Genomic DNA, 25,000 nt, shown 5'->3' with positions numbered 1-25,000 from the left:
AACCAGTGATACCATGTCTACCTTTGGAAAAAACTCCCACCCTCATCAACCAACCACAAACGTCCAATGCTTCCGCAATTGTTCTTCCGGGTGCTAGTATATTTTTCCAAACTGCCATTTGGACTTTGGTTACCCTGTTATAAGGGTAACATTCCATTGCATTCCCCTAACAACATGAGTCGTTGTGTCACTCACCGTGTTTGTTGTTGTTGTCTGTGACTGCGGTGCTTTTGACAGCCTCTTGCGGGTGTCCATGTTTTGGGGGCCGGCCCCTAGGGAGCCCTGAGGAGGACAGCTTCCCAAACCTGGAGCCACCCAGACTCTCCATGACCTTCCGATTCCAAGGGTGGGGGTGTCGGAAGTGGGGGTCAGACAGACAAAAAAAATTACTATACAGAGATTGTTGAGGGTCTCAGCAGCATTGCATCGATTATTTTACGGTGCTGCCTGATAGAATTATTAGAAAGGTATGTCGATTGAAGTATATGACAGAACATTATTGCGCTGTAAATACTGTGCCACTCCTCACTGGGATAAATATGTTATTGGACAGGAGATGATCTGGGTTGAGACACAGACGTATCATTTGAAGTGGTAATGAGGTCTTGACCTTCAACACAAATCAATACCCTCACGTACGCTCACACTCCATGTTCTGCCATTCAGAACCTCGGGAGGGAGTGAAGAGAGGTACTAACTGAGGACATGCTAACTTTGAGTCATCTGGAGGTACCTTCTTTATACAGTGTAGTAAAATGGTCAACAAGAGTGCATCACATTAAATGTACATTGTACACATTAATCACTCCAGCTCCATCACTTCATTGCATGGCAACTGATTCTTGTTCACTGTGGTTTTAGATAGTCATGCATGCATCTATTATGCACTTTATGATTTAATCCACAACGAATCCTTGCAGTCTGCAAACTATGCCTGACCCTTAATGCTTAACACGGGGCTGCCTATTAATATGATAAGACGGACAGCATTTGTTGATTAAACTGTGATAATCAAACCAACATGCTTCCTCTTAGCACACATTAATATATCATCCTAAAGAACAACACCACACAAAAAGCCAAACATTAGAGACCAAACAGACCAAAAAACATGCCACTGTATTGCAGACTGGATGAGAAGGGATGATCCCTCAAGGTTGCGTTGCACTGTACTCACAGTTGATTCAAGTCAGTTGCACTCAGTGTTTGTTCCAAATATGACATGACTTTTTATAGGAATGCAGAAACATCTAGTAGGCGTCCTACACAGGACAAGAGTTCATGCCCCACATTCTGTACACAAAAGTCCCTTCCTGAAAACCTCCATGAAGAAACTTGTGCAGAGAAATGTATTCAGTTTCCTGGATGATTACTGTCCTTATATAAAGCATAACAACACACATGCATCTAGAATCTAGATGCTATATGTAGGCCACTCTGAAGTGGGAATGTGGTCACAACGTACGTGCGTGTCAAGAAAGCCACACCTACCTGAACTGTTGGGAGTCCCCCTGCACAGGCGGCAGGGCAGCCGGGTCACCCACGTGGGGGTCAGGCGATAGGCAGCTCGCAGTAGGCGTTTTCCTCAACGTTAAGTTACATGGCAATCACACACACACCTGCCGAGCTTCGCGGCACACCGGTCCGGCTGGGTGGCTTTAAAAAGAGGCAGACAGTCGTCATTGTCGTCGTATCCCAGCGCTCTGAAAACGAGACAGTCGCGACAGCCGAAAAGACCACGGAAGGAGCGTATCAATAATAATTTATTTAAAAAGAATATAGCGGATACTTCACCCTATTACCGTTTCAGAAGCGTACCCCTTCCCTGCATTAATATGTATACCGCCGTGAGACACGAGTCATCGTCTCACGATTAAAAAATGACCACAAAAGAAAAGATATATCCAAATCATTGAGGGAAATATTAAATACGGATGGTTTAATATAGGCAGTGAAGCAAAATGGCGACTTTATTACGAAGGAGGAGTAAAAAAAAAAAATCCTTGCGCTGGCTGGAGCTAAAGGGAGGCACAAAAATATGTTTAGTGCAGTAATTTCGACGACTGCAAGACAGTTGCTTAGAGTAAGAGGAAGCAAAGCGAAGGAAAAGGTACAAAAACACGAAATGCCAGGTCCTTGGGGTTCACTCTGGCGGTCCTTACCTCTGGATTATTTCGTTGTTTTTTATATCGATATATCCCCGCTGCCGTGTACAGTACTACAGTAGTGTGTGTCGGGTCATGCGCGGATCCACTCCACCTTTGGCAGTTGCAACTCCAGTCTTAAGGCAACTTGCAAACTCTCGCGTTATTATTACCCACATCGAGCAGATAATATTAGTTGTTCGGTCTAATAAACGCATTACTAAACCGTTTGATGCGGCTCCTTCCGACGTAACGGCGTTGGTTCATGACGAAAAAGGGTCAGCCTCAAATTTCTTAAATCAGCGTCAGAGAACTATTTTAATCTGCTATATCCGATCGTCGTGAATTCATCCACTCAGACGATTGACCACATTTATCAGAGATGATCGATAGGCCTATATAATTTAACCCTGATATACCCGTAACGATTGATTGTGACCGCCCTATTGTGGATTTAGCCATTCATTGGTCTTTCCTATGAAAAAAAACACCATCCTACGGGCTTAAGTCGGTTGACACGATGTCAGAAGTTGAAAACGATGCTGTTTTGATTGCTTTGCAGAAGGCACATGATGATATATAGCCTACAAGTTGACTAAAGGGCAACATAAGAGCAAGGGATGTTCAGTATGGTTAACATACCAGCATTTAACTGATAAATAGATCTGTGTGTGTGTGTGTGTGTGTGTGTGTGTGTGTGTGTGTGCGTGCGTTCAGACGTATGTAGCCTACGCGCACGTGTGTGCGTGGTCACTTATTTTCAAGTGGAATATATTTGCGTCTCGCACGTCATATGGAAATTAGACGACATGAAGAAACATCCTCGTGGAAGTTTATATTGACCTTAAAATATCCCCTCTAAAAACTAGAAGTTTCATAAATGCTGATGCACATTTGTTCTCCAGAAAACCACAAGGAATATGCCATTAAAACAAGTTTGTTGGATAGTGCCAGGCAACGTGACTATGAATATATAGGCTACTCAAATATTTGAGTTCATTTGAACCATGATCCTAACCCTGCCAAACAGTTGGCTAATTATGATTGTTAATAGTGCCAGTGGAAGGCAGGGTAAGCTCAACCAACCACTTCCACGGTAGGCCTACATCAACATCATACATCATTTTTTTTTTTCTGAACAATCGAACCAAAAACAAAAGATTTCCGACCAAAATCCCAAATCAGGTTACAAATTCCTAAAACTACTCTCATGTCCCGCAAGGGGGCAGTGCTGTCTTTAAATATCGGCGTGACGGCGAACGAAGTCTGGGTCCGAGGGCAGGCCTACAGACCCCTCGCCATCATTAGGTCCTGCGTGCTGCTCATTAGTGCCCCCATCTGAAGTAGCCTAGGCCTATTAAAGCTTGTCAGCCGTTTTTATTTTTGTAAAGGCTGTTGATGGCTGTTCACTTCTAGGCTACTCAAGATGACAGGTCTTCAATGGGACGAGCGAACCTAACCTATGAAAACAATAAACCAATGCTCACTCTGCGATTCACGCGTTCGTTGTTTAACCTAGGATTATTAATGTGTAGCCTGGTCCTTAGGTCATATTGGATATTTCAATGTGGCTGTAATAGATGTAGGCTACTTCTTCAGTCTGCCCTGCAGCCATCGTCCGCGAGGTGCACGCGTTCATCAGGTGCGCGGCTTTCATGAGAGTTCTCCTGGAAAGTGTTTCTTGTTTAATTTCATCTTGTCAAATATTATTTTCTTTTTAAATATATTTTTACCCATAGCTGATTATTAGGCAAAAAGAAGTGACGACATTTTTTTTTACATCAAAATCACACGTTAACGCCTTGTTTGGAAGGTAAATAGTCAACCGCCTGTGTATTTAGCCATCCTCATCGTGGTTATCTTATCACTGTTATATAACCCGCCGTCTCTGATGGTACATGCAACCATGGTGCACATCTTCCATGTTATCAACAGGTGAGATGCTTACCGTTTAATTAATCCCCGGTGTGAGTGGTGTTTGTGTGTGGGTGTCTGTGCTCGCGTGTGTGTGTGTGTGTGTGTGTGTGTGTGTGTGTGTGTGTGTGTGTGTGTGTGTGTGTGTGTGTGTGTGTGTGTGTGTGTGTGTGTGTGTGTGTGTGGTGTGTGCGTGCGTGCGTATGTGTGTGTGTTTACAGGCCGTCACGGGGAGCCATTTAGTATTCATCGAGTGACTGGCATGATTCATCGTTTCTTTTTATGTTAATACAAACTTTAAGAGCCATTCCTTCATCTTTTGTCGGTGACAGCCGGCCTACTAGATGATAGCGATACAGGTATGAATACGTAGTAGACCTATATATTCCACACAAAGGGATTGATAGTGAGAGGGACTATTGGCTAAATATATTAATAAATAAGGCAATGAGAAAAGATAACAAACATGAAAAGGAGTCAACGGACAGGAGTGTTGGGGTAACAATGATAGGACGAAGACACATCGAAGGAAAACAGAGGGTTAGAGGAAATAGATGCAGTAACAGCGAAGAGGTATTGACATGGACTAGAACGGAACGCAACCAGCAATATAAAGTAATAATAAGAAGACAATAACCTGGCTGTTACTGTTCTGAACTGCTTCTTTATATTTATCAATATCAATATCAATGACAAAGCCCTCTTTAGTCTATTCAATTGAAATACAAAGAGCAGTGGTAAAGGACAAACATATTTGTGTAGATATAAAGCTCAACAGTAAATATAAGGGCATAATATATGCATGTGGAAAAGAATTGCACAGGAGTATCACACTTTTTGTATATACGTTTATTCTAAAAAGACAGCTTTAATTTAATATACCATATAGGTTTTTTATATATCAGATATAATATATATCAGACATTTCCTCTGTTCCCCTTTGCATCACATCCTCTCTAACAAACAGTACAACCATTATCCGACCAAGTAAAGCGAGACGTTTGGAAATATACATCAGTGTCAAAAAATAAACCAAACCAGTGTCTTTTCTTCACTTCCTCACTAAGAGTGGTTCACTTGCTTAGTCCCAGAAGTCCTTCAAAGTCTGGATCGATGCGGTTGAACTGATGGGAAGGAGAAGCTCTGGCCGGACTGTTCAGCCAAAGCTTCTCGTATTCTCGCAGTTGGACGGCGAATGAGACGTCCCTGTGTTCAGCCTTCCTCTGGTTCCTCAGGCAGAGCGTCATGCCAGCTGCCCTCACAGTATAGACGGCGTACTGGGCTTTTTGAAAAAAACAAACATAATGATAATAACATATATATAATGACGTAAACAGAAGAAGAACCTGACAGTGACCGGAGGCGTGGAAGATACGTGGTATGCGTGGTACATGCTGCAGTTACTTGATCATTATAACATGAGTTGAGCATTTCCTAAACAAGACGCCATTCATTCTGGCCTGCTACAAAAAAAAGCTACTTGAGCCACAATGGTGAACAAAAGCAGTCGGCTATTCGTCTTGGTTGTCCTCAATTCTTCAAAAATACAAACCTAAGGTAAAGCCACAGTCTACACGGAACAATGGTTGACATTGTTCTAAGTTATCTATTGAGTGTCTTCCATTGATTGTTACTAATATACTGATATACTGCAGGTCATCCAATATACATAGAAGATATCTGTGAGTGCTGTGACCAATGAGCACTATTGTGTTTTATTATATATTTAGTTGTATTTAACAATGGACAAAGTGATGCATATTCAAAGATGAAAGTCCTGAGAGGTTAATGCTAAGGGACCTATTAATGATGACTTGATGATAATTGCAATAAAAATAGTATTCAAAATAAATTAGGAGCTTTTCAACCACTACCCCCTCACCCCGTATATCAGTTTAATTGTGGTTTGGTGTGATATGTTAATGTACTTGATTAAAAAGACATTCACTACCATGTCCAAATCATCTCAATTGTCATTATATTAACGGTTCTAAAAGTTAAAACAACAGGTAACATTAAACCCACCAGAATGGCCTATTGTAAATCTAGCAGCAAACCAAAAAAACTTGGACTTTGTGCATGGAATGTGGACGTTCCCCAACAAGAAGCCTCTGTAGGGAATTCAACCAGCATCACTTCAGGATCACACGTTAGCTCCATCGCAACTGAGCTAAAAACACTAAGTATTGTCTCTGATAAGATTGGGAATGTGAGATGCTCATATTGTTGCTGGGGATGTGAACCTTACATCGTATCGCTATGTTAATGCCCCCCCCCCCCCACGTTTCCCCCGCCCCTGAGCAGGGCTTTTGTCTCTGTTTTCTGTGTCTCTAAAGTAGATTGGCCGTGTTGAATGAGAATCCTCTGGTCTGCTTGGCATGAAGTCTATAGCCTTGTCCTCTCCCCTTTCACGCGTTGATTCTCCCCTCACATATCTGCACACAGCAGCTCCTCCAAGACTCTGGGAGCTGTATTGTGGCAGAGGAGAGGAAGAGGGCTGCCAACTGGATCAAGGGATGAGCTAAGAGAAGTTTCCAAAGGAGGCTGTGAAGAGGAGAGAGAGAGAGAGTGAGAGACAGTGAAAAAGTATGACAGAGAGAGAGAGAGAGTGAGAGAGAGGAATACATAATTAAGATTTGAATAGATAGAAGCCCTGGTAGTCACAGAGGCTATATCCTAATTTATCACGCTGGCATGCACGCTCACATACACACACACACACACACACACACACACACACACACACACACATATGCGTGCGTGTACACACACACACTCTCACACACACACACACACACACACACACACACACACACACACACACAGACCCTGCCCTCTGTTTAACCCCTATTTTCGGCTTCACTTTACAAAGGGCAGGCATGGGTCCAGGGCCCTTGAGGGAAATGAGTTGTTTCCCAAGTAATCCCCACAATAAAGTACAAGTGTATGCCTCAGCAGTAAGTGAGAATACCGTGGGGCCGGCAATTAACACTGTGGGGAAAATATGCGCAAGACACACCAAGCATTACGCATTATGCAGTTAACGCCATTACAGCATCGGATGAACATGAGCAGTTACAGCGGGGATAGAGACACACAGCTGCGGACCCTTTATGGCGTCTCCCTGCGCATTAAGGACGGCTATTAGATGAGACAACAGTCGTGATTGTCACGCTACGCGGAGCTGTCTCCACTGAGCGACAGACGAAGGCTAAGATCATCTGACACATATGGTCGGAATAACAAACCCCGCCCCCCCCGTCCCCGTGCCCGTCTCCCCGCGATCATTCAAGATTTAACTAACTGACACGTTAGACGTGAGCAACACGCGGCAACACCTGCCCTCCGCCTCGCCCACGTTATTATCCAGCCAGCAGCAGATGTGGCCAGGTGGTTTCCCTGACAACAAGCCATTTGTCCTGTCCTGAAACGACACCGGGAGACAGTAGGATGCTGCCACCAACGCTTCTCACGTCGCTGGCATTTAAACACTGAGCCCTCCACTCCTGATAGCTGGGAAATGAGTCACGTGTTTGTAGGCACGCACGCACGCACGCACGCACGCACGCACGCACGCACGCACACACACACACACACACAGTGTTTGCGTGTCTTGTCACATGCACATATACACACACACGCAAATATACAAACATAGACACATACGCACATACACACAGACAGACAGACACACACACACACACACATATACACACAAACAAATATGCACATAGACACGCGCATGCACACACACACACACACACACAGACATACACACAGACACATGCAACAACCCAGCACCATGGAGCTGAATGAAAAAAACTGAATCGATGTGATAGAGTGAGACATTTGAAATGTTTGAAAATGTTTGAAATGAAATTGTGTAGATAATATAAAAAAAGTCCTCCCCTGAAAAATGTCCTCTTTAACCAGCTCCCCAATGGGGTCGTCAAATTGGAGATGAGAAGAGGGAGATAAAGGAGATGTTGGAGGCGGATAGGAGAGAGGAGGGTAGGAGACACTGGGCCTGTGCAACGGCGACTAGGCAAAACAAATTGTGTTCGAGAAAAAGATTTGCTATTTTGCTATCCTTTTGTCGCTCTGCCTGTTCTGATGTTTGTTCACATTCTAATTCAAAGCTACAGTTCAGCTGGCAGACACACAGCGCCAGGAACTCTCTGTGAAGTCCTCACAAGGGCAAACCTACACAAACAGACACACACAGACAAACACACACAAATTAGAGGACCACTCCAAAACCACAAGGTTACCATGACAATCTACCATAACAAAATGTCTGTTGAACATTTTATTATATTATTATTTTTTATTGTCAATTGAAGGGCTAGTGTGAGTGTACGTGTTCATGGATGTTTGTTTAACGTGCACTCACGCACGCGGGCATGTGTGTGTATGTGTGTGTGTGCGCATTATCATCCAGTTTCAGCTAATCACCACTGGGACCCCGGAGACAAGCACAGATGGCTACACAGACAGACAGACAGACAGACAGACAGACAGACACACACACACACACACACACACACACACACACACACACACACACACACACACACACACACACACACACAAACGTGTTTGCGCACGGAAAACAAACATCCACACAATTTGGGAGGAGATCAGATGTGTTGGAAGGACAGAGGAGGGGGGCAACTTACCATTGAGACAGATAACAGTCTGAAAGCCCTACTGACAGAGGGAAAAGGGCAGCTATCCCATGAACAGGCCAGATGTTGCAGGACGGCCTGCTAGAACCACACAGCTCCTGAGAGCACTTGTGGGAGACAAGCCATATTAACTTCACTCAGTTGGTCTGTAAGAATCACATATCAAGCAGTCCTACGATGTCATAGCATAAACTGCAAAGCGCAGTGTTTGAAATGTTTCCTTGTTTTTTTTCCCCAGAGATATTCTACTGAAGAAAACTCACTTGCATGAGTGGATGACGCTGTCAGATGGGATTTTGTGGGGGATTTCTACAGTGGCCTGTCTATACGGTTTTGTTTTTGAAACCTTTACAGACACTTTTACAGTTTACTACTGCTGGCCGTGATTCTGTTCGCCAAATCAAATGCTTACAGATCCCCACCTCCAGCAACGTCATTGGTATGATCACTGACGAGGTCTGTCAAGTCTGCAGTCCGTTTGCAGTGTGTGTTAAGGGGTGTGGTCAGTCAACCTTCATTTGCAGCCATTTGGACGAGCTGCAGTCAGACGGATCCTGCAATCCCGTTGAATTAGAGTATAAATAATATTAAATTAATTAAGAATTCTTCAAAGCATCCCGTGTCGTCATCATCCCTCACACGGGTTTGCTGATTGGCCGACTGCATATTGTTGGGAGTCATGTTGCCTGTGTCGGGCGGGTTCTGGAGTAATAGCTTGAGGCAAAACCGGAGGTTAGCTTGCTAGATTTAGGCTGGCTTCGGGAGGCTACACTTGGACACAGTGAACAGCAGCTCTCAAGGATTCCTATTGAAGACTCAGATAATGAGAATCTTGCTTACTTTCTTTCATTTCTTGTTCCTTGTTTTTCCATCTTTACAGAGGCTGTGTTGAGCTCTTTGATTTGAGCGTTCTCTGTTCTTCTGATTTGCATGTATCACACATCCACCCAACATTGCTGACTCTACATATAACTCCATCTCATACTACAAACACACACGCACACACGCACACACGCAGGCAGGCAGGCACGCACACACGCATGCACACACGAACACACGCACACACACACATCAAAACCACAACTGTTTACCAACCATTCTCATTACCCAGCCTAATGACTGTGCAGGGAAGAACTTTGTCCCAAACAATCTGCAACGAAAGTAATTGGATTCCTTGTTGGGTGTGAATTGCAATTACAGTGCAGAAGGAAGCTCACCCTGGGCTGATTTGAGCGGAGCAGAGAGCGAGTCCGGGGAGCCAGTACCTAATGACGGCTGGAGGAGTGATATTACCGCGGGCCATGGCTCCAGCGTCCATCTGTGCTCATTAACCTTGTGATGTTCCCGCTCCATTATCTGTTTTGTTTGTGGAGAAGTCTCGCAGCCAGCAACAACCCTCTCTTAATAACTAAATTCTACTTTCAGTAATTCCTTCCAGTAATTCCCTTCAGTCAGTGGTGGTTTTAGGCACGGGCGAAGCGGGCAGCCGCCCGGGGCGGCACGAGCACATGAGAAAAAAAAACATCCGCGCCGCGAAGCGGTTTTCTATTATCGATCATATCACTGTGTGGGGAATTGGCATATATAATACAGGGGTAGAGGAATATGTGTGTGTGGAGGGGATAGGACTAGACACCCAGGAAGAGGAAGAAGAAGAAGAAGAAGAGGAAGAAGTAGAAAAAGAGGAAGAAGAAAAAGGAGAGACCAGGTGGGCTGGTGCAGATCTGGTGGAAAAGTTTCCATTACACGGCAAACCGGCTATACAGGCTATACTCTGAATCTCAGTCACACAAAATTCACAAAATTTTATGGGGAAGAGATTCTAGGGAATAAAAGCAGTGGATTCTGTGTGTGTGTGTGTGTGTGTGTGTGTGTTAATACTCTCTTTGAGCATGCCTGTATCTCTTATCGCAATTATCGTGGGATTGGAGCATAAATGGGCTGTGAGCAATCACATGGTTTAGGGCTTCTGTTAACAATAGCCTGTGATTTGCCTTTTAAATAAAATAACATGGAGAGATTTCGTCGTTTTCGTAGCACAGCGTTGTCCCAGCTCCCCTCTTCCCATAACACCTCACACCCCCCCCCCCCCCAACCTACACCTGTCATCACATTACCAAACCAAACAGATCACACAGATACACCTTTCATCACATAACCAAACACCACTTCCAAATCCCATCTCTATGTTAAACATCATTATCTACATTATCTGAGCTTGCGATTACCCCCACCCCCTCTTCTCACATAAACCTCAGGTGAGCCTCAGGTGAAACCTAGGTGTTCTATGAAGCCAACCAATCAGATGGCTTCAACCAAGGGGGTGGTATAGCTCACACTCACGCTCAGGGCCTGTTGAAGCGACACATTACGTCGGCACTATTCTGTCATTATCAGTAGTGAATTTTCAACCGCAAATGTAACCATTCACAAACGCCTTTAATTGACCCTGTTCAGTCCTGTTATTACAATGAAATGACCCCCGGGGTCTGTGTTTGACAGCGGGTGTCCGTGGCTGTCAGGGAGTGTCAGTGGGTGGCGCTGCTGCCTCACGGGTCCTTGACTCTCCTGTCTGGGTGGCGGGGTGCACTCCAATACGTGAATATGATTTCACTCTGGGTGTTGAGTTAGTGGTTCCACCATAAACAAGACATGCAGGCTTGTGCGTGCGTGTGCGCGTGTGCGTGTGTTTGTATTTGTACGTGTGTGTGTGTGTTTGTGAATATAAATGTATGCAAGCGTTATGTTTGGAACACAATAACAATAATGATTCTGGAAACCATTATAATATGTTGTGTTGCGGAAGGTTGATTGTTATTGTCTATGGAGCGACTGGATGTTATCGCAGATCGAATATTGTGGCGCTGTTGATAAAAACAATAACAAGAATCCAAAAATGTAATCAGAGGCAAAACAACCCCATCAAACCTCTATTCCCTAAAGTGAATGCAATGTTATTGTTAAGTCATCGCAAATTATATTTAATGCAGGAGTCTAATAATACCTTCGGCGTTTTAATGAATGGAACAAGGGGCGGTTGAGTGGGGATAATTTCATAGTTAAGGGCTGCGACGTTCCTGAACTAAATGAAACATGTTACTGGAAGAGAACAGTCACACACCGAGACACCCAGGGAGGGAGCGGCGAGCCAGCCCAACAGCATCATCCAGGTCAGTAGCCATCGACGGGCCTGGGTTATCGAGGGTGGCTTAAAATGACTCTTTATATGTCACATCAATCAGCCCGGAGGCAGTGTTGCATCTAAACGAAAATCCTGACTACGCACATACACACACACACACACACACACACACACACAAACACACACAAACACACACGTACACACACACACGCGTATACACAAACAGCTACAAACAGATGTACTTTGATGTCCAGTCCCGGCCCATGTCATCAAGCCACCCACCCATTATCCCAACTCAAATAAAACCCAGTACATTACAGTCATTGTCCTGCCACTGCCACTTTGCCAGTAATTGTGAGGCAGGGTATTCGAGGACACCGTGTGTACAATGGTATTAGCCTCTCCTGTCTCTCTCAGTGAGTGTCTGGCTGTCTGGCTGTCTGGTTGACATATAAACATGAAAAGGGCTGCCTAGATTGAGATCTGTTGTCTCTTGTGCATTTAAAAGTTAATATTCTTTCTATCTGATGGTTGTTTCCTTTCATAATTCTCATGTGTTGACTACAAACACCCACACGCACACACATCCACATGTACACACATACACACAAAAACACACTCACAAACATTGAACATGATAAAACCGCTAGCTCACTTCTGTGAACCGCTAGCTCACGTCTGCTAACCGCTAGCTCACGTCTGTAGCCGCTAGCTCACGCCTGTAGCCGCTAGCTAGTCTTCTGTGAACCGCTAGCTCACGTCTGTAGCCGCTAGCTCACATCTGTGAACCGCTAGATAGTCTTCTGTTAACCGCTAGCTCACATCTGTAGCCGCTAGCTCACGCCTGTAGCCGCTAGCTAGTCTTCTGTTAACCGCTAGCTCACGTCTGTAGCCGCTAGCTCACGTCTGTGAACCGCTAGATAGTCTTCTGTGAACCGCTAGCTCACGTCTGTAGCCGCTATCTCACGTCTGTGAACCGCTAGATAGTCTTCTGTTAACCGCTAGCTCACGTCTGTAGCCGCTAGCTCACACCTGTAGCCGCTAGCTAGTCTTCTGTTAACCGCTAGCTCACGTCTGTAGCCGCTAGCTCACATCTGTGAACTGCTAGCTAGTCTTCTGTGAACCGTTAGCTGTTAGCTTACTTCTGCTCAGGAGCTGCAGGTTCCGCACCTCCTCCCGCACCTGCAGCTGCAGGACCTGCTGCAGCACCTCCTGCCTCAGGCCCTCCTGGACGATGCCCATCCTCTCCAGCTTCTCCCCGTTCAGACGCAGCAGCGCCCGGCCTGGAGGCGGCAGAGACAACAAGGGCAGAGTGAGGGGGACGCATGAAGGTCAGGTTATTATGTATGCTCCGTACAACTCTGTGTGGAAAAAAAAGGAAAAACAGTGCGATGCAGATGTCTCCCTGCATGTGCGTGTCTGTCTGATTGTGTGCACATGTGTGTGGGTAAGTAAATGTGTCCGTGCATGCACATGTGTGTGTGTGTGTGTGTGTGTGTGTGTGTGTGTGTGTGTGTGTATCTGCCACGTAAAAGTGTTGGTGTATATGTGTATGTCTGTGTGTGTATGTGCTTGTTTGTGTCAGCGTTTGTACGTGAGTGCGCATGTGTGTATGTGCATGTGCGTGTGTGTGTGTGTGTGTGTGTGTGTGTGTGTGTGTGTGTGTGTGTGTGTGTGTGTGTGTGTGTGTGTGTGTGTGTGTGTGTTGTTTGCATCGGGAATGCTGTAGTCTGCAGGTTAACTTAATTTACAGACTAGGGTTAAGTGCAGCCCTGCGGCCATATGGGAGTCAATGTACTAGCACTGGAAGGATGGGTGAGACTGTCTGTTAACTGGGCTTCATCTTTATGGCAACATTAGGTCGTAAACCCTAGGGACATGCATATTTAACATGCCATTACCCACAGTAAATATTACCCCTTTTTACAGCAGTATGCAGAATCAAGCACACATACACACCCACACCCACACACACACACACAGAAATACATGCCCAAACACACACACACACACACACACACACACACACACTTTCACAAAAATATAAGCATATTTCCCTGAGACACACACAAACACACACACACACACACACACACACACACACACACACACACACACACACACACACACACACACACACACTTCTGTGTTGGGCAAGAAGAGTATCCATCATTTGTGCAGCTACCATGTGTGAACGCTAAACCCTAATTAGAGTCATTACTCATGCTGTTCACTTTCCAAATCAGTCCATCCATTCCTATTTCCTGTCTAAATACCTCCATTCTTTATGTCTTTCCCGTTCAGTTTTTCCTTCCTCACTCTATGTATCCATCCATCTATCTATTTACAGTATATATATATATATATATATATATATATCTTTCTATCTATATATGGTATCCATCGTATCTATCTATCAATCTACACTATCTATCATTCTATCTTTCTATCTTGTTATCTATCGTATCAAATTGTGTCACATCCTACACAAACAAACCATTCTGTAAATGATTCCATTGTTTGAATAAAAAATGCAGATAAACATGGAGAATACAGGATGTGACGAGACAGAAAGAGTGGATTGAAATAGGAAAACAGTACAGACGATAACACAAAGGTCCTGCCTCACTCCATCCACCAGCCTGTGAACATGACATGTAAATGTCCTCAATAAGGAGAGTGTGCTTCAACGTCGTAGGCTACGTTCAACAACGTAGGCTCTTAATAGCTCATCCTGGCTCCGAGCAAAAATGCACTCAAATCAGATGGATGGCAGGCAGAGATTTAAACACGCAGAGACGTGTTTGAACACATCTGGCCCACAGAAAAGGGAAGTGGTTTTGGGCGATCCCGGGGGATAAACGGTGTCGCGTTCATAAAATGCTGACCTTGTTTATCTTGCGTTCTTGTTTTGCTGGTCAGGACAAAATATCTGTCTAGAACGGTGGCGTGTACCCCTGATGTGTTAAAATCCCAAACCAGAAATCATCTGCTGCAAATCACTGTATTCAAAACGTGTGGGAGTTCTGATTGCAGCGCGCCGCAGCGATGATGGACAGTAAGTGGACTGAAGGGGGACAGCATGACGGAGGAGACCAGCACTCCGGTGTAACCAGATGAAGTAGAACAAGGCAGACCCTGAGTACCTGCTCCGCAGTCCTGAAAGGGCGGGGGGTGGGGGGGGGGGCATGATAAACCAGTTAGCCTTAGTAACAATGGCTACATCTTACCCTTTCTCTGTGTGTGTGTGTGTGTGTGTGTGTGTGTGTGTGTGTGTGTGTGTGTGCGTGTGTGTGAGAGCACACACATACAAACAAACACACACACACACACACACACACTCACACACACACACAAACAAACACAAACACACACACACACACAGACACACACACGCACACACCCTTCTCCCCTGTGGCCCCGCTGTGTCCAGCTATCCCAGGGGCAGTGAGAGAATGTCCTAGAAAACCACTGTCCTTGCTCTTCGCACGTATCCAGACCGGGGGAAAGCAGATGAATGGTGCTTGAATCAATTCCCCTCAGGCAGACATAACAGAGCTCTTAATGATTGCCTGCAGAAAATCAGTGCGGTGAAAAAAGGAAAATACAGGGGAAAAAAGGAAGGAAAAAAAAGAAAAGAGACAGAAAAAGACATTAAAAACACGAAAAGGTCTGTTTGATGTGACCTCTCTCTCAATTTAGCTCCAAAATAATTGCTTTCTAAATGTTTTCTGCAGGCAAAATGGTTGCTATTGCTGTCCTGGTCATAATGATAATGATCCTTTAAAAAAGATTCAAAGCCATTTGGAGGAGAGGTTGGGGCAGGGTGGGGTTCCTCTGGAAAAAGGAGAGATGGTTTGTGAGAAGCCTTTGATAGGAGGTTTATGCCATTCATTGCATCTCTCAAGGCATACTTTACACACCATTGTGTAAATAATAAAAACAAGAAATTACCTTTCGCAATTAAACCTGCCGACGGATGGGCGATTTGATTGATTGGAGTCCACACTGACACACAAACAGCAATATAGTAATTATGTATTGGATACTTGTTTAACGGCAGTTTTGCTGGCCTGGTTGCAACAGAGCACTGGGCAGCGATCAGTAGTATTGCGATATCGATGGGAAACACTTTTGGTTAGAGAAAGCAGCTGGGAGATGCCGGCATGAATACGTCTGTACTGAGAAGGGTATTGACGTTCACTCCCTCCAACGGGAGGCCTGCGGGATACTGCGAGGTTGCGGGGAATCTGACCTTAATGCCTTGCCGTCTCACTGGGGCTGGTTTGTATCACGCAGCTACTTCATCCCGGCTGAACTTAATCTGAACTTGAAATGTTCTGCCCGTCCTGCCCGGTTACTCTGGGTTTGTTGTTGTAGTTGTAGACTTACAGTAAGTAATAAGCCACCAGAGGCAGTTGTTCACAGTGATTTAACAGCCAGGGGCCATTGTTAGGCACAACGTGAAAATTAAAAACACAGCAGCATAAAATGCGATCATTTCATGAAAACAAGTCATCATTCTTCAGCCACGCAGTATAGTTCCTCAAGACAGCAAAATGGTTGCTAGGAAACGCTGGCTAGGATACTACTGAGATTGGAGGCGCATATATACTAACATAATATACTAAAATCATTTCATAAAGGGTTTCTAATGCTTGTCGCAGTGAATATATCTTAGTAGTGAATACATCTTAGTAGTGAATAAATAGTACTGGAACGATACTGTTAGAAGTTGGTGCCAAGGTCAGGGCTTGGACGCCTCTAACCATGATGTAATTACATTTTATATTTTACTGTATTACTCTCTATATGTCTTTTAGAATCTGTCCTCTCTGACCTCACACACACACACACACACACACACACACACACACACACACACACACACGCACACACACACACACACACACAGCTAATGACCATTTAGGAAATGGAAATTGGTATGTTTATCAGTAAGTGAATACATACACAGAATGGTTTGTGTGTTTCTCTCCATCCAGCTCTCTCTCTGTCTCTCTCTCTTTCTAAATGATGGTATTTGAAAATGAGCTGTCTAGGATAATCTCTCCTAATGTGTACTTTATAACCTTGGTACAGACTCAGACATTCTGTGTGTATGTCCATGAGTGGAGGTGAGTGGGGACTGAACACGTAGCTAATCTACTGTCTGTTTTTTTTTATAGAGACAGAGAGCGAGAGAGAGAGGGAGAGGGAGGGAGAGGGAGAGGGAGAGAGAGAGAGAGAGAGAGAGAGAGAGAGAGAGAGAGAGAGAGAGAGAGAACATTGAAGGAACAGGAAGAGACAGACTGAGTACTGTGTCTATTTGTGTGCACACGTTGTCTCAGGACATTGTGCTGTGCTAACAATACCCCGACTAAGATCTCAGCAAGCGACCACTGTTCAAGCAGCACTTTCTCTCTTTACCCTTCGAAAAAGAACACAGAACATTTTCATTATTCCACACAAACATCTTAACCGCACTCCAGACGATCGGCTGAAAAAAACAAGCTCAGCTTTGTAAACAATCAATGGCTGTGCAAATAAAACTAAGTGGAATGACACTTGACACGCCTTTCGTGGCCCAGCCTTCCTCCTGGAGGTCGGAGTTGCATATGCCCAGCGTTGATTGCGCGTCAGAGTTCTAACAGAGTTCTAAGATGTTGTCGCTTCACAAATAAACGCCTCAGGGTTGGGACAGATCGTACATGTATTTTAATGACATGCACCGATGTGTGTGTGTACATACACATACACACAAACGCACTCACAAAGACACAATCACATACACACAGAAGCTTTCTCTCGCTCCCTCTCTCGCTCTCTAACGCTTGCAATTCGCCCTTGCGCTGCAGAACATAAACTCCTCCATTTGTCTTGTGTGTGTGTGTGTGTTTGTGTGTATGTGTGTGTGTGCATGCGTGCGTGTGTGCGTGCATGTGTGGCTATAGACTCTGTAGGTTGGGCTCTACCTGTGATGGCGTGGTGGGCGAAGGCCTCGACGTAGGTCAGGTAGTTGTGGGGACAGTTCTTCTTCAGCCATTTGCACACGTCCTGTTGGGTCCACAGCACCACGGGCTTGGACAGGCAGGACAGCGTGGGGCTGGTGTGGTACACTGTGAAGGCCTCGCCAGGACGCAGCTGGAGATGCGCACGCACACACACACGCACACGCAATCGCACACGCACATGCACACACACAGGACAAATGGAGGAGTTTATGTGCTGCAGCACACGGATGAATTGCAAGCGTGAGAGAGGGAGAGAGAGAAAGAGCGAGCGAGCGAGAAAGTGTCTGTGTGTACGTGATTGTGTGTATGTATGTGTGTGTGTGTTCATGTGAATGCGTGACAGATAAAAGGAATGCTCCATTCGTGAGATATGTTGATGTGTGGTTGTTTAACAGATAATCATATTTTAATTGACTTGAATTTGTTACTTATACACACTTTCCTCTTAATGTCAAATGGTCTTGGTAGATTATAAGAAATTATGATTTATTAAAAGAACATCTGCCTCTTGTGCTGTTCATTCACTATGCAAAAAAGGTGAGAGTAGCAATGTAGACATTTAAATCATGAATGAATTGAATAATTAATCACATTTAATTTACATTGTTTCTTACATTTCATATAACTTAAACTTCAATGTTTTCAAAGTCAAAAAAGACAACAACAGGGAAGGAGAGAAATAACTGAATTGCAAACTGTATAAAAAGAGTCCCAAAAAAAAAAGCAGTTGTTCTTCACCACTGAACCCGAATTTACATCTATAAAAGTAATACTTTACTCTAATACTGTAGCATTAAATGTAACAATTAAATATTCTACTCTACTTCATTTCTACTCTACTTCATTTCACTTGTGCTAGTTTACTTGACATTATGTTCTTTCATCATTAATCATTAAAATGTGTCCCTGTCCTGTTTTGCATTGTATACCTGAGTGTGTCTGTGTGTGTGCATGCATGCATGCATGTGTGTATGTGTGTGTCTTGATGTGTGTATATGTGACACTGTACATGCATGCGATTCTGTAAGACTCTCTTCCTTCCAGGTCAATACCTTCAAGCAGTCCAGACTCCATATGGTTGGCCGTCTCCATATGTTTACATATGCATATCTCTCTCTGTCTCCTTCTCCCTCTTACTCTCTCACTCTTTCTCTAAGGTTCCTCTTCACCACTTCCCCACGTCTTTGATCACACACACACAACAGAGCTCACACTTCAAAGGAACAGAATGAGTCTGCACCGCGTAGCGAAGGAGTTTATGAAGATGTCAGGTTCACCCACCGATTATTAGATGCAAAGAACACAGCACTCCTCCTCCCATGCAGCCCTTGGTCTAGATTCTCTGAGGCTTCCTCCTTAGATGAGATAACTCACTTTTATGCACAGCTACCAAAAAAAAGCGTGTCTTGCTGCTTGCTGCAGCTTCTTTGCAATCTGCCAAGAGAGACTGCAAATGTGGTCGTGCAGCACTTTTGTGCAGTTACTCCAATTTTGATTGTCTGCTCTGAATGTTCTCACTCGAAAGTCTCTTAAAGTTCCCTACTAAATGACTCAATGTTAATGTCACAAAACAATTAAAATCACAAGCGATTCAAAGGCAAGGTGCTACATTATGGGTCAGTGGCTTAAAAGACTTCTGACCACATTGGTATCTTTCCCCTCCTGTCATTCCATTTCTGTGCGTACTGTTGGCACCTAAACCTGACACCGCTATTACAATGCTCCACTAACTGAGCCCATTCCACTATAAAGACCTTAATTGAAAGAAAGAATGCTCTCCGTTTGACTGTTTTCACTGGACACCATAATTACGCTCTGAGATCCATCACTGCTCAATGGAGCGCTGCCGCTGAAGCCATTTTAATAACCCCAAATCCACTGCACTCCTCGTTGTTAATTAAGATTGAGGTGGAGAGGTGTGGAGAAAGCCCTGTCTTTGAGATGACTGAGTGTGTCAGACATTTGAGGATGGCTATTATCTCAATCTGCAGTGAAACGGGGGGGCTCCTCGCTGTCTCTATCGCCCTCCGCAGCGCCACTGGTATTGATGCACATAAATCTGTCTGTGATTAGGATATGCAGCCAGGTGGTGAAGGAGCTGAGGAGAGATAGGTTAGGAGGACGGGTGCTGCAGAGCGGAACAGCCCCGGGGGGAGAGGGAGGAGAACAGCAACGCAGACAGGGAGATACAGACAGACAGGCTGACAGACAGGCAGAGAGAGAGACACACACAAACAGCCAGGCAGACAGGCATGTAAAGAGGGAGATACAGACAGACAGACTGACAGACACAGAGAGAGAGAGATACAGAAAGCCAGGCAGACAGGCATGCAGAGAGGGAGATACAGACAGACAGACAGACAGAGAGATAGAGTGGCAAAGCCAGAGAGGTGGACCAGACAGGCAGACACACTGGCAGAGAGAGAGACAGAGAGAGAGAGAGAGATGGAGATCGACCGATTGACAACCAGACAGACAGAGAAACACATATATATATACAACACACACACTGACAAACAGGCAGACAGATTGGCAGACAGAGAGACAGGGAGTCAGGCAGAATGAAAGACATAGACAGGTAGACAGAGACAGGGGGACGGGCAGAGACACAGGCAGACAGGAAGATAGCGAGGCAGCCGGTTGTCAAGTTAGGGTATCAGACAGACATACAGACAGTCTTACAGGCAGAGGCATCAGAATGTGTGTGTGTGTGTGTGTGTGTGTGTGTGTGTGTGTGTGTGTGTGTGTGTGTGTGTGTGTGTGTGTGCGTGGGTGCATGCGTGGACGTGTGTGTGCGCGCGTGCGTGCGTGCGTGGGTATGTGAGGAAGGTGGACGGGGAGAGGGCTCTACAATTTGACGCCGGCTCACATTTCTGTGTGAGTAATGGGCTTCATCATCAGGAAGCCAGACAGAAGGGAAATAGAACGATGACTCCCTCCTCATCTTTCCATCTCTCCCTCGCCCCTCCTTCGTCAGCTCGCCCTGTCCCGTGACCATCCATCAGCCTCTATCTCCTCTGGCCAGCATCCCCCCAGCTCCCCTGGTTCACGCTTCAGCGATGCCCCCTGCCCACGCTCCCCGCTCCCCGTAGGACTACCGCTGGCCACCAGGAGGCGCTCGCTCATACGTCAGGACCACGCCACCCGCTAGGCCCTCTGCTGACGAGGCCAACATGAAGTTCGACGGGGAAGTGATTTAATTCTCGCAATACGCAAGGCACTATATTTTTTATTTGTTCAGTAAGGAACCTCAGCGGCTAGTTGGTCTTCATGTTTAGGACGTGGCGAGGTCCTGGTCAACAACGCTACTTCATCAGAGTTAGGATGGGGGTATTAGTTAGTGAGTAGAGTCCGGGTCCTAGAGCGTTGCGAGGTGGCCATTCGATTCCCGACCTCAATGCGGGGAATTGTCTACGCTGATGTTTGGAAAAAATCGCAACAGTAAATATTTACGTATTTATAATTTACCGCATGCTGATACAGCATACTGGGAGAAGGAGGGCAATTTACTGCTGACATGTTGTAGCTTTGACTCTTCAGTGGATGCGTGGATATAGAGAGAGGGGGCAATGCCCGACTTTGGTGAAGGATCTGTAACATGCACACATGCATTATGTATAACATGTCCAAATAATAATGTCCAAAATAAATCTCATAACTTACTCTACTCTAACTTAATCTATAGAGCCGGTAACACATATAACCATATCTCTCAATACACTCTCCAATAAAAAGTATTACAAAAAATAGTTTGAACATAACTAAATCAACACTTTCCAACAAACAATTTCCTCCTTTCCTTTTCCCACTTTGAACCCGGATTCAAAGATAATGTGCAATTTTACACAACCCCTATTTTTTTTTGGCGTTTGATTTGGTATTCAGATCTCCTCCTACTCTGCCTGAGTAACATGCACTTTATACTTTGTTCCTTATAATTCTGATGAATGGCGGGGTTGCTTCCACCTAAACCAATCACGGCCGGCTTACGATTCTCATTAGTGATGTTACTCTCTGTTGTTTATTAGTCCATAGTTCTGGAAGTTTTTTCCAAAACAGTCTCAATAGCATAAGAAGACTTTGAAGACTCCTTCAAAGTGTCCCTCCAGCAGTTACACATTCTCTCCGTCTCACTCATTCAATCTTTATTCTCCCTCACTGCAGAAGCACAACCTTGAAGATTTTTCAAAACTTCTAAGTATGTGTGTGTGTGTGTGTGTGTGTGTGTGTGTGTGTGTGTGTGTGTGTGTGTGTGTGTGTGTTGTGCGTGTACCTGCTCCTCCCCTCCGTGGAGCTGAATCAGGGATTAGTAGAGGTTCACAGAGCATGGGGGGAGGGGGCGGGGGGGGCTTCTTAAAATTCACCCTCTGTGACCGATAAGACCTCTCTTCCATAGCCCTCCCCTGCTCCCTTCCTGGCATTGATCAAAGATGCTGCACCAATTAGCAGAGGAAAAATCTGTGTTTTTCTGTGTGTTTTTCTGTGTGTGTGTGTGTGTGTGTGTGTGTGTGTGTGTGTGTGTGTGTGTGTGTGTGTGTGTGTGTGTGTGTGTGTGTGTGTGAACACACATGATGACATGGAACAGATGGCGATGCAACAGTGATGCCAGTGTTATGAGATTGGCATTAACACACTCACACCACAACTTTCACTTTCACTTTCTGTTCACCCTTTCTGCTCTCTATTTCTCGCTCATTCTCGACAGCTCTCCCTTTGTTTCTCTCCCTCCCTCCCATGCCATGGTTCCATCTGAGCTCTAATAGACGCTAACCTGGGAGACCGTGAGACTGGGAGAATGTGACAGTTCTCCATGGCCTTCATGTTCTCCTACAGTAGGACAAGCACTCCTTCATGTTCTCCTACAGTAGGACGAGCACTCCTTCATGTTCTCCTACAGTAGGACAAGCACTCCTTCATGTTCTCCTACAGTAGGACAAGCACTCCTTCATGTTCTCCTACAGTAGGACAAGCACTCCTTCATGTTCTCCTACAGTAGGACAAGCACTCCTTCATGTTCTCCTACAGTAGGACAAGCACTCCTTCATGTTCTCCTACAGTAGGACAAGCACTCCTTCATGTTCTCCTACAGTAGGACAAGCACTCCTTCATGCTCTCCTACAGTAGGACAAGCACTCCTTCAAACCTCCTTCAGACTACTTCCTCCCCACCCTGACTTTTACCTCGTAAAGCCTTTCTCTCCCATCCCTCCTCCTGTCTCTTCTCTGCCAATAACTATGTTGTCATCTAGCTCACCTGTCATATGCATGTGCGTATGAGGGTGAACACGTGTGTGTGTGTGTGTGTGTGTGTGTGTGTGTGTGTGTGTGTTGTGTGTGTATTGTGTGTGTATGTGCATGCATCTGCTTGAGCATGCGTTTGTGTCTGTGCACATAATCTGTGGGTTTTTCTGTGGGTTATGTGTGCGTGTATATGTGTGTGTGTGCTTCTCTTCTTGCTTGTGTGGATTTGTGTATGTGTGTGTGTGTGTGTGTGTGTGTGCGTGCGTGCGTGCGCGTGTGTGTGTGCACTGGCATTCATGTGCCCACGCGTTTGTGTGGGTCCATGTCTGTATGTCAACTGTCTTGTCTGTCTGGGTCGGCTTCACACACCTCTGCCTCTGGCTGCCCTCAGGAGTGCCTACACTTCTTGTGATCAGTGGAATGGGAGGGCAAGGTCTCAGAGGAGAACGTGGTGGAGGAGGGGGAGGAGGGGGAGGGAATAGAGGGAGAGGAGGACTGAGAGGAGGAGAAGGATGAGGAAGCGGAGGAACGTGAGGAGGAGGAGGAGAGGTGGAGATAGAGGAGAAGGGGGAGGAGGAGGAGGATGAGGAGGAGGTGGAGAAGGAGGATGAGGAAGAGGGGGGAGAGAGGGAGGAGGGTGAGGATGAGAAGTTTGAAGTAGAAGTTTCTCCTGGTTGACCTTATAGGCTGCAACACATCCAGGACAGAGCAGCACATTGCTGACCGCTGGCATAAGCACAGCACACCCTGCACAGCACAAAGGTGTGACTTTACTTCTGATAGGACGGAATGGGAAGGGTTGCAATACAGAGTGTCTGTGAACTGCAATCTAAGTCTGTCCTCTATGAAAATAAACTTTAAGATTCTTGTCGGGTACCCTTTTGTTTTTTTCCATTCAGGATTAAATTTGAAATATATTCGGGATTAAAGCCCATCTGCCTGACTGACACGAGTGTCCTTGCATGAGGCCCTTGTTCTTTTGCACTTTTTTGTACCGTCTGTATTGCTCAGTGTCTCTCTCCGTCTCTTTGTATCTGTCAGTCTTTATCTTGGTTGTGCCTCTGCCTCTGAATTCATGTGTGTCTCTTGCCTGGAATGATTTGACATGTTTGACAGATGTCATCCCAACTAAACAGACAGATAGACAGCGGCTAGAAGAAACATTGTTAATTTAATAATAAAGATGGAAACATACTGCTCAACACATCTTTCCACAATAATCACCTGATGCCGGTGCTTCCTTTGACAACGTTTACTATTGTTTTACAATGGTTGATCCTCACAATAATAAATAAATTAGACTGATCATGGAGATAAAATGCTCCACAGACTTTGAAAAAAAGTTACAAACAAAATAATCCAATAAATATATTATAATTAATGCCAATGCCTTCAATTCTCAAAACTCGCAAGAAATAGCATAATAGTACAGTATATCTTTATGCTACATTGGTCTAGTGTACAGTGTGGTATTTATGTCAACTGAAAAGGTCTTATACCGTGTATTTTTAATGAGAAACTCTAAAAACACTGACCTAATGCCGACATAAAAGGCAATCTGCTTAGAGTGCTGCTTCAACGCTAAATAAGACTCCACTAACCTGCCACACCATACCTCCTCAACCCAGAAAAAATCACACACACACACACACACACACACACACACACACAAATCTGGCTGTACTCTGCCAAATAACAATTAACCACCTCCAAAATGATTAAATATTAGGAAATTATATATATTTTGTTAATTAAACGATGGTGGTTTGACAGCCGACAGTTTATACTGCATATAAAAAACGCATATAAAAAAATAAAAAATATTCTATTAGTCATGGTAATCTTAGTGTCCAGGATCCTC

General features: G+C 44.9%; 2 protein-coding genes across 5 annotated transcripts in view; both read right to left on the bottom strand.

The window, feature by feature from the left end:
- The window catches only part of znf512b (zinc finger protein 512B), a 30,505-nt gene extending 28,002 nt beyond the window's left edge, over window positions 1–2,503 (bottom strand). For 3 of the 4 annotated variants that reach the window (XM_084479709.1, XM_084479711.1, XM_084479712.1), the window contains exons 1-3: window positions 2,163–2,503; window positions 1,492–1,656; window positions 196–331 (exon numbers count right to left, since the gene is read on the bottom strand). In XM_084479709.1, coding sequence (XP_084335835.1) covers window positions 196–328 — 133 coding nt within the window. In that variant the 5' untranslated portion in view covers window positions 329–331; window positions 1,492–1,656; window positions 2,163–2,503. Of the gene's footprint in view, window positions 1–195; window positions 332–1,491; window positions 1,704–2,162 lie in introns of all 4 variants that reach the window. The other variant, XM_084479710.1, reaches the window with a different exon arrangement.
- Window positions 2,504–6,579: 4,076 nt separating this feature from the next.
- LOC311359105 (sterile alpha motif domain-containing protein 10-like) overlaps window positions 6,580–25,000 on the bottom strand; it is a gene marked incomplete at its 3' end in the record, with an annotated part of 43,244 nt that continues 24,823 nt past the window's right edge. The window contains exons 3-5 of the mRNA XM_084479061.1: window positions 17,861–18,029; window positions 13,031–13,171; window positions 6,580–6,602 (exon numbers count right to left, since the gene is read on the bottom strand). Coding sequence (XP_084335187.1) covers window positions 6,580–6,602; window positions 13,031–13,171; window positions 17,861–18,029 — 333 coding nt within the window. The remainder of the gene's footprint in view (window positions 6,603–13,030; window positions 13,172–17,860; window positions 18,030–25,000) is intronic.

This window comes from Micromesistius poutassou (genome assembly GCF_964030765.1).
Source record: "Micromesistius poutassou genome assembly, chromosome: 15".
In the NCBI taxonomy this organism is placed as follows: domain Eukaryota; kingdom Metazoa; phylum Chordata; class Actinopteri; order Gadiformes; family Gadidae; genus Micromesistius; species Micromesistius poutassou.
The sequence above is the reverse complement of the archived record's forward strand: the minus strand, read 5'-3'. Positions and strand labels throughout refer to the sequence as shown.